The 10585-nt window shown below is 40.4% G+C and overlaps 2 protein-coding genes across 3 annotated transcripts; both read right to left on the bottom strand.

The window, feature by feature from the left end:
* Nucleotides 1-1604: 1604 nt before the first annotated feature.
* rras (RAS related) lies at nucleotides 1605-6106 on the bottom strand. Of its 2 annotated transcripts, XM_027014718.2 has the most exons (7): nucleotides 5628-6106; nucleotides 5151-5252; nucleotides 4717-4804; nucleotides 4205-4307; nucleotides 3334-3442; nucleotides 3009-3127; nucleotides 1605-2638 (listed from the first exon to the last, which is right to left on the bottom strand). In XM_027014718.2, exons 2-7 carry the CDS (start codon nucleotides 5235-5237, stop codon nucleotides 2551-2553), a joined length of 594 nt encoding a protein of 197 aa, XP_026870519.1. In that variant the 5' UTR covers nucleotides 5238-5252; nucleotides 5628-6106; the 3' UTR covers nucleotides 1605-2550. The 2 variants fall into 2 exon arrangements, with proteins under 2 accessions (XP_026870519.1, XP_026870520.1); XM_027014719.2 differs by lacking the exon at nucleotides 5628-6106 and having other exon boundaries at nucleotides 5151-5621.
* A 1313-nt stretch (nucleotides 6107-7419) lies between these two features.
* On the bottom strand, nucleotides 7420-10294 carry si:ch211-195b15.8 (dual specificity protein phosphatase 8). The gene is made up of 5 exons (XM_027014717.2): nucleotides 10038-10294; nucleotides 9695-9814; nucleotides 9414-9573; nucleotides 9057-9180; nucleotides 7420-8927 (listed from the first exon to the last, which is right to left on the bottom strand). Exons 2-5 carry the CDS (start codon nucleotides 9785-9787, stop codon nucleotides 7868-7870), a joined length of 1437 nt encoding a protein of 478 aa, XP_026870518.2. The 5' UTR covers nucleotides 9788-9814; nucleotides 10038-10294; the 3' UTR covers nucleotides 7420-7867.
* Between the last annotated feature and the right edge of the window lie 291 nt (nucleotides 10295-10585).

Raw genomic sequence — 10585 nt, 5'->3', positions numbered from 1 at the left:
TAGCACAAGGGATAAAAAAGTACAATTACACAGCTGCACAACTACAAGTGACTTATCGTCTTCTTTCCTGAAGCCAAAACAAAGAAAATATGTAGTTTCATTTAATTATTTATTTTTGACATAAAGGACGTATATCACGATTTATCAAAGGCTATAGCCTATCCGACGTTAAGATATTACCACCAATAACACCAATACATTTAACTTAATGTAAATATGTAATAATTAAGTACGTTTTAATAGCTACATCACACACAAAAAATAATAAAAATAATACAATTGCAATGTATAGAGAAGAACCTGAATCAGGACTGATAAGCAAATATTTTAATTGTGTACAAAACGTTTCAGATTAATTTTCTGCAATCGAAGCCTAAATGGTGCAGCAGGGTATACTGATATCCATTTAGAGCAATTGAGTTTGATTTAAAATGCCAAAAATTATGGTAATTAACAACGGAAAATCCGTTTAAACAATACCAGATCGTATCACATTAAAATATGCGACTTTTAACACATTCTTGGGCTTCAGACTGAACACAATGCTTGCTTAGTCTTGAGTTAGGTCTCGCGACATGCCTCAGACCTGAAGTACGGGAGCTGCGCCCTCTTGTGTATAAACAAAGAACTACCAAAATCCTAGTCGGGATTATATCTGCAAAATGTAAATTGAACAGTTCTCTGCTCATGTTAATTAAATTGCCTTTGGTTGTTGCTTACAAATCACTGTATACTTATCAAGTAAATCTAGTAGACAAAGTGTGTGTGTATATTATATATATAAAAACAGCAAAAGATTTTACAGACAACATTCTGCAAATGCACCAAGTACCTTGACACAGCCACATAAAAACTCCCCCAAACACACACACACACACACACACGTGCGTGAACAAATGAACGCATGCACACACACAGACAACTCCAAAAACCTACCCCCAGGATACTAGTACAAAAATGTACTTGCACTTTAGTGTCAAACTACTTTGGCATCACTATATATGAAAAAGGTGTGCAAACACCTACACTGTTCTTTGGCTTATATGAATAGTGATAAGTATCATTTTAGTAGAGTCCTCTGTCCAACAATTCTATCATCTCTTAAAAAAACCAAACTTTTATATATATATATATATATATATATATATATATATATATATATATATATATATATATATATATATAAAAATATATATGAGCTAGCTCTTGCCCTCCCGTAACACTACATCATGAGCCTATAAAAGTATAAAATGCTTACATAAATCCACACTGATTTCTCCAGGGCTGAGGGAAAGATGTAAACACTTCACCTGGAGGCTCTGCTCAGGCCAAATATGGATTGACGGGAGGAAATGTTGCTTACAGTAAAGCAGCACGTTCAGACCATGGGCTGCAAAGTCTAAATGCATAATTTCCAAGTCCAAGCCTCACAACTCTCAGTCCAGACCACGATGCATACTGTCTCGGTTCTGTTAACTGCACCGGGTATTCCACTGTCCTTGAGCGCTTGGTTCAGGCATATAGGGAGACCGTCTGCATCGCCAAGGGCAATGCTTGGCAATGCTCTATTAAACAGCACGCAGGAGCATGAGCGGACCTGAGGACAGGTTTTCTGTATCGAACACAGTATGGGAGGCAGAGTAGCTTGTCCTAGTACAGCAGCATTATTCAGAGAAAGCTGATAGTCAGGGTCTCAGGTTGCTCCCCAAGACATACAGGGGAAGGGAATGACTAGGGACCAGAGCTCTGGCTTGATTTAAATGTGAATTAAAAGCCAATTCTTGAAGGCCAGCACTGTAGATAAAGGGCTAAGAAATAATGACTCAATATGGCATGACTCCAGTGGGTTGTAACTTGCATATTCACTCCTGGACTAGAGAGTGGGAACTACTCTGATAAGTGTTAGCAAACTCAGGTCTCCATCACCAGCTCACACCTTAAAGGGGATTATCTTATTCCCATAACCCAGTACTAGTTAAGGAGAGAGAGAGCCATTTTGGATGTATATTTGTGTAAGTTTAAAAATAAGTGATGTGTTAAGGGAAAATCCTTTAATTCTTGACTTCTATTATGATTTGCACAAAATACCTGCATCCAAGTAGCCAGCGACTGTGTATATACACAAGAAACATACTGTTTTGTCACGCTCCGCTGTCTAGTTGTGATTATTCTGGACAGGACCATAAACTGTCTCGATCTTTTTTTTTTTTTTTTTTAATGTTAACTGAAAAATAACCAAACTGTTACCAATACAGAAGAGAGAAATATTCTAGAAAGTGCAGATGAAAAATAAACTGTAAAACACTACTGCAACCTCTTCAAGAGAATCACTTCTCATTACCATGTATGCACCCTCTACTATGACAAAGCATTCATGCATGCACACACTTTTGTGCACTTACATTCGGCACATATAATGCCACAATAAGCATTCTTAGACACTGAATAACTCACCACTGAATCAGTCCCCCCCCCCCTCTCTCACACACACACACAGACAAACATGAGTGTGGGGGCTTCAGTCTCCTTGGCGACAGTATGAAGAAGCAGTCAGAGAATAGTGCAGGGACAGCCACCACTCTTCTGCTTCCTAGCATGATTTGCGAGCTGCGGGGGACTCTCCGTTTCCTGAAACTTTCTGTGTGTGTGTGTGTGTGTGTGTGTGTGTGTGTGTGAGAGAGAGAGAGAGACAGAGAGAGAGACAGACAGAGACAGAGACAGAGACAGAGAGAGAGAGAGAGAATGCAGGATGGAGAAAAAGAAACAGATTCCTTAGTTCAGAGGTCTTCAAATTTACTGTTCCAGCGCCTATCACACATTGGCCAATTAATGAAAACTGATCATCTGGCTGATGTTCACGAGGAGCTGGAAAAACACAAAACACCTGTTCTTGCTGGAGATTCCAGATGACCAAGTCATAAAACCTCTGCCTAAGTTAATTTTATGGTATTTTGTCTGACAGCCCTTGGACCCCTTGGATTAATGAATCTCTCCGTCTCGAGTCATACCTTATTGCTCGCACCACTTCCAGAAAAGCTTCATCCACATTGTGGCGGTTCTTTGCTGATGACTCCATATAGTGGATCCGGTTCTCTCTAGCGAATGCCATGGCCTCTTCTTTGGAAACCTAGGGAAAAAAAAAAAAAAGAAGATACACAGGCATTAGAACAAAATTCATTGGCCTTAGGGCAACGCATGATGACTGAATTGACAGGCAAAGATTAGGCTCAGCAAAGTTTCAGTGCATTTCCATCAAACTAACGATCTATAACGCCATAACATGATCTGTTTATTATTTAAAACATGACCTGTTGATAGTATTAGAGACGTTACCACTCTGTGTTGGTCCAGATCAGATTTGTTACCAACGAGCACCATGGGGAAGTCGTCTCTGTCCTTTACCCGCAGAATCTGTGTGTGAAACTTCTGGATTTCATTGTAACTGAAAGGAATGATAAACACATTGCAGCTTCTGGATAGTTCACAAGCGATTCCCCCAGTCTCTCAACTACACATCCACAATTAAAGTTGGAACCAATGAAGCCCAAAGGAGATTTCAGACCACTTCACATAACCTTTTAGTCCACAGAACCATGACCCTACATTCTAAAACTAGAAGTCTAATTCTAATGCTGGTGGTTGGGGTGAGTATGTTCAGAAAAAGAAATGAACAGTCAAGTTAACCAGTGTCAATTAGGGAGAACATTGTAGACACTCTTAGTTATCATAACCTTAAGGTTTGGCACACTAATCCAATTGTTGGGTACACCAGTAAGTACTCTTGGGAGAAGATTAGGCCGGTGTGCTGTAGGATTTTACAAACAAACTTATTCTAGGAAGAACCTGAGTCTTTCATGCAGATCATATGACTCTAGGTGCTTTATCAAAAGATTTAGACAAACTTAGTTCAGTTTGAAATGGACCTGCTGGCATTACCATAAGATTTCTGACAGTCCCATGACGTAGGCTAAAACCAACCCACTTAACCACTCCAGCACCTAACCACAAGCACTCATCACTGGCCTCACTCATACAGGAGCAAGTGCACACACACATACACACACAGGCTTGCTCTCATAAAGAACAATTAAAAAAAAAAACTTTTCACACCTACACAGTCTCTGTTCTCTTTCACTCATTCAAACAGAAAGATGAGGGGCTCTCTGTTCCTCATCCTTCCATAAAAAAAGGCACACAAACCTACCTTCCGCCATCATTCAGAGCAAAGACCAGCAAGAATCCCTCTCCTGAACGCATATACTGTTCTCTCATAGCTCCAAACTCTTCTTGACCTGCTGTATCCAAAACTAAAGAAACCACACACACACAATTTTACATAGAAAGCACAAAATTAAAGCAGACCAAATGTGCAGAAATGGACTAAATCAAAGTTTAACCCAGACATTAAGGTAAGGCATGATCAGACACACAGCAAACCACATTTCTTTCACCCATGTACACACCTACATCCAGCTACATGGCTTGAAGGTATCATGCTGACATACTGATGCAGCAAATCAAAACAAACTGGGCCGGGAATAGTGAAAACAATCATGATTCACTCCTGTGTCATTCTGTTTCAAAAAATGTCCCATTTATGAGACCCTTCAGTCCATGATGACCCCCCCCCCCTCCCCCCAACACACACACACCCACACACACACACACTTCTTTACAAAGTAGGATGGGACTCCAAGAACATGAACAGCGACATACTGTCTAATCGTGTTTCTTTCCCATCCACAGTGCAGATTTTGGTGTAAGAGTCCTCAATGGTTGGGTCATAGTCAGATACAAAGTATGACTGTGACAGGGAGAAGAGACAGATATTACTGCTTTTAGTATGCTGGGCAACAGACAAAGAATCTCTTGGGCCTAGACATGAGAGGGCATGTTAAGAAAACACTCATGACTCCACGCAGCTTGTAACACTTCGAAACCGTACACTGAATAACTCGAATCTGAAACTACGCATGTTACACAACTCGAATCTAAAACAACAGCATAACGTAACTGGTAGTAGTACATTGTATGCCAAGTTATACATTAAAGCAGATTGTAAGCTTCGTGTGACGAAGAGTATTTTGCCATTTCATACGCAAGATGTTTATTTGCAGAACTATTCGTAGTATTACGAACTATATGCTTACCTGAATGAACTGAATGGTTAGGGCACTCTTCCCCACACCACCACCGCCTACGACCACCAGTTTGTATCTTTCCCCCTCTGACGACATGACTTGCTCAATATGCTACGAAGTTCCAAAAATGTAAACTCTTAAAACGAGTCTTTAAGTTTACCGAAACCAAACAAGCATAGTTACTGAACGTCCTTCCAAGTAAACAGATAGTAAATAGATGGAAAATCCAGAGAAGCTAAAAAAAAATAAAGGAGTCTAAAACATGAAACATCTCGAATTAGCTGTAGCTCTCTAGATCACTGATCCCGGCATCTCTAAAACTCAAATCACAAGCTAACATCTTAAATGAGTTTAACTATCACAAACTCTTCCTGTTTCGTTTTATTCTACGGATAGCGGCTCAAACTGTGTATAAATCAACGACATTAAGCAAGAAAGTTAATACGGCCTACAAACTGAGGCGAGCAGTGGAAAATCGTCGATTACCTTCCTTCCGCAGCCGCCTTGGTTAAACGAACCTGGTGCTGGTGCCAAGGTTGCGACTCCAAAGTCAAACAATTGAAAGTTAGTTTGCGAACACGCAACAATGTTACAATTTAACTGCTTAAACCCTGTATCCTTTTGCCCATCAGATATTCCGACGTACGCACGCCAAACCCATTTTTTATACTGGAAACAGCCGAATTCCAGAGATTTTTAACGCCTTCTGTTTTTTTTTCTTAGTGATTTCTTCTTGACGCTCTACGTTCACCGACAGTCTTTTTCATGGCCGAGAGCTACACTTTTCTTTTTCCACAGCGGTATTTCAGACGTAGCCTATGGGAAGAATGGGAGTGTCCTGTAGCTTTACTCATCGGACGAAACCCCACTAAAACCGTGTGTAGTCTACATCAAATCTGTAACCCAACTAAATGAATCGATGAGCCTTTCGAAGTTGCACCAGGCTTGTGTTGTACATTTCCGGAAAAGAGTAGCCATCATAGTAGCTTATACACACGTCGTTCTTTCCATATTTGGCCACGGACCTGTTCTGTCTGTGTTGACTAAAATATTAAGATAGCATGTTGATATAGTTAATACAATTCTTTCGGTGTAAAGTTTTCAATAAATTTCACTTGGATTTCAAAAGCGTATGAAAACTACGTTATTTAGAGGTTTTTATTTTTTTTTTTACTAATAACATCGTATGTACGCTATAGGCTACAGCCTACCACAAGCGTTTCATGCCCGCGGGGGTATTTCGAATTTGGCAACATATAGGATATTACTACATTTGAATGTTATGTTCTAAAACCAATTTTACAAAAGAAACGTTGCGGCGACAAGTCGCAACCACTCTGCGACGATTGATTACTATTTCATACCGGTCGTGACTCACCACAGTAATCAGCGTGTATAGGGACAAAATGAAAAAAAAAATCCCATCAGTCACAACGGGATGGATGATTCTCTTTACTTTAATAAAATATGTTCATTACGCGGTAAAGGTGACTGCGTTTTTAACGCGTGGTGTAATTAAAACAAAACCAGCTTCTGTTATCAGGAGATCTGTTATACTTTTCCATTTGAAAACAGAAATAATTGATAGTTTGAATAAAAAAATTCATGAGCTCTCTAGTCGAGACGTTTGTATTAATGCTGGTAAATAAAAATATAGGCTACATATTTTCTGTTTTGATTATGACCCTAGGTTATACGTTACAGCAATACTTAATTTTGTGCCGTTTCTGAGTAGAAAATGTTAGCGGCAAAAATAACGTAACAGATTAATTTAGGATCGTAGCGCAACGCGGCAGACGGCTTGGTTAACTGGTCTGGTTTAAAATGTTCTTAAAAGTAAGGTACACACCTCCCTTCCCATCCCCAGGGATGAGTAACAGGGCGTAGTAAAATGTTTTTGTTGGAGCACGTCTCTCTAAATCCACGTCATTCTCATATGGTAGGATACTAAACATTACTTTATGAATACGGTAAATTGAAATCTTTATTTACACTAATGTATAACAATACATATGAGGGTAGTTTAAAATACTACATATTCCTCAATATTTTTTCACTCAGTAGTTCATATTTTAGAGAGCTTTTAGTTATTGAAATATGGTCATCCTAATGTTGTTGCTATTCTTATAAGATTTAAAATTGGCATATTAATGTATATAACTGCAAAAACAAGACTAATATAACCGGCTTATTAGACATAAAATGTATTTTGTTAAGTAAACTAAATTTTAAGTCTGTACATTGTGTAGCTGAAAAAAGATTCAGTGGAAGAAACAAAAAAAGTTAAATATGTTGTCTTTAATGAACACTGTCTCTGTACAAGCCAGCGTCAAAACAGCTAATCACTCTCAAAATATCTATTTATAAATAACAACAATCCAATAATTAATGTAATTGAATAAATAGATTTATAGCGGGCTGTGCATTTAAATACAACAGAGAGATTGCAGTCATCTTGAGTCATTTATACACATCCAGTACATTGTCAACTGCCAATAGGCGATTTATAGTGAAGCATTCAACCACAGTACAGTCACACAAATAATTTCAAACAGAAGTCCTACATGCAGTCAAGTCGCAAATTTAGACACAAATACACTTCCTTTTTATTTTCCTTCTTCATTAAAGTTCTTTCTTGTTCACTTCAGGAGCAAGAGTCCGAATGCTTTTCACTGGCTTCAGTCCAATGATGCATGAACAAGTTTTACATGCTTCTGAGTTGTTCTTCAGCATTTATATGGCAGGGCAGCCTGTCCCACTTTGATATGGGGACCAAGAAGCACCCCAAGCAACATACGTTCTCCCCAGCCCAAGAGTCTGTTGATTGTTAGGTTAATGGGTGAGAGTGGGCTCTGATCTCCAGTCATTCCCTCTACTGCCTCCACGGCACTTCCAGCGAGTTCCATCTCTGATGCCCGCTGGTGAGAAGCAGTATTGCACCGGCTCTGAGTCTTCCGCTGGGACTGTGCTGTTGTGCTGTCTCTCTGTTCTTTTGGCAAAGCTGCCTTTGGTCTCGGCTGCTCCTCTTTTGTCTTGTTCAGAGAGGGGCTATTTTTTCTTTCACTCCTTCTTTTCTGTGATCTTGAGTTGGTACATTTGGTAAAAGCTTCTCGGCTGCTGGACCTATGCGCTTTGTTCAGTCCTGCAGCTGAAGGATCACGACGTCTGTGAGCAGCAGGGATACTGCTCAGCTCGCTTTGACTGAAGTCGCTGCTGACCGACACTACCCCCTTCTGGTGATTTTTGGGACTAGGACAGATCGGCGTGAGGGACAGAGTGAGAGTTTTGCGCTTTTCTAAGAAGGAAGGAATCTGAAGCTGACTAGGCTTCGAAGCAGTGGGAGTGTGTACATCCTGCTGGGCGAGAGACACAACACTGGCTGCTCTCGGCACCTCTACAGGCTCCACACTGAGAGTCAGAGCTCTGAGCTTTTCAGAGAGGGATAATGTAAACTCCGGCTTTGGGTTTGGGCTCTGAGCAGCTTCCGTTCTGATGTTCTTGTTCTCACAGTGTACATCCCCTTTGGCCTCCTTAGTGTACCTGTTAACTGCCCAATTACTGTCTATAAAACTTTCCTGTACATCGTTGTTGGTAAACAGCCCCAAAGTGGAATTGTTGTTGGTTGTTTTGCCAGCATTCTGCAGACATGCATCAGAGGATGTGACTGGCTGATGTGTGGGTTGGTCTGTGTGTTTGTTTTTTAAAGGTAGTGTATTCTGGAAGAGCTGCAGTTGACCTAGAAAGTTGAAGTTAGGTGATATTGTAGGTCTGCGCTCTTTCACAAACCTAAAGGAATAAAATATGTTAATAGTAAATATCTCAGTTTCTGTGATTTCTATAGTGGATTATGTCATTTCATGCAATCAATGCAATGACCAAAACAATGCATACATACACAAATATGCACACATGTACCTGTAAGCATGCTCCAGGTCCATTCCCAAGCTGTACATTACATAAGCAACAACAAGAGCTGGGGAACGAGAGATTCCTGCTGCACAGTGGACTATAACAGAACATCCGAGAGACATGGCCCCATCTATAAAACAAATACTCGCTCCATGAGTCCACAAAAACAACCTCTAATGCAAAGATACACCACACCAGAGGCAGTGTAGAGTATTTTGGCGCTAATTGTTTATGCAAACCACTAAATATTTCAAAGCAATATGCATCCAGACACAGTCTGAACATTTTTGTTTACTTGCTAATTTAGATGAATAGCAATGCTATTGTCAGTTAATGCAAGCTGTGGGATTCACGGTCCCTCACCAATGAATCGCAGTGCTTGGGGGATCCAGGGTAACAAGTCGTCCCGGAGAGAGTCGTCTATGGGGATTCGCAGGTACTGCGACTGAAGCACGAACGAAGGCTGAGGACAGCATCGGCTGACGCTGAGCACATACGATATTCCACGGGTAGACAGACAGTCCTGGATAAAATTAAAAGGAAGGGAAGAAGGGAGTAAGGACAATGTTCTGAACAAAAGAAACTAACCGATAAACGGGGGATATCCCGTCAAAACGAAACAGGAGAAGATAACTGGAGGCTACCTGCGTAACGTCACTCTCTGCACCAAGGTAGAGATGTGGCAGGATACGCGATAGCGGTGGTTGCTCCGATTGACTTTCCCTGTACAAAACCATCTTTTAAAGGACGTATTTGGGCCAGATCTAAAGAGAGAACAATGCGTTTGTCAATGGAAAACGGACAGTGACGCATTAAACATCGACATATGAATTACCAGAATATTTCTTAGTCATGAGCACAACCGGATGCACGATCAAATTACTGCAGAGTAACGTGTTAAGTTTATTCTAACAAAAACGAACCATTTGTCTTATTAGCATCAACACTAAGCTTAGTTAATGAATACACATTTAAAAAGGCACTCACCAAATTAATAATTAAATGAAATGTTGATAATGCTCAATTCGTTCAAGAAAAAAGAAGCACGAGAAGTCCAAGAGTGTAATCCAGTTGCAACAAAAATAATAAAGCGTATTAGCTAGTCAAAAAGTGGAAGTATATTGTGGTTAGTAGTAGATTCCGGATCTTTACTCGCTCCACTCCGGAGCTGTTTTCCCTCGCTCCTCTCTGTTCTGTTTGTGCCTGGATTTGTTGTTGTACGTCTATACCTGCGCGAGGCAGGAAAAGGATGAGGTAATCCCCATTCCAGAAGCTAAAATTGCACACTTGTATGTGATGTCATTTTCAGCCAATCCGCGCCGAGGGCTGCTCTGTCACGAGGGCTGCTCGGGCACGCCGTTTGTTAGCGCTCATCAGTTTTACTCGAAGACCTCGGCGTTTTTATTGTGATGAATCGTGTTTTAATCCAGTGATCATTCTCCTAGAAGCTTTACTAACAAGAGGGGGTTACTGAAAAATGCACAGATCCGTGCAGATCTCGTGAAAGGCGATGCATTTACCAAGACTTAAATGTA

This window comes from Electrophorus electricus, chromosome 1, assembly GCF_013358815.1.
Source record: "Electrophorus electricus isolate fEleEle1 chromosome 1, fEleEle1.pri, whole genome shotgun sequence".
In the NCBI taxonomy this organism is placed as follows: Eukaryota; Metazoa; Chordata; class Actinopteri; order Gymnotiformes; family Gymnotidae; genus Electrophorus; species Electrophorus electricus.
This window is presented reverse-complemented; position numbering and strand designations above follow the sequence as displayed.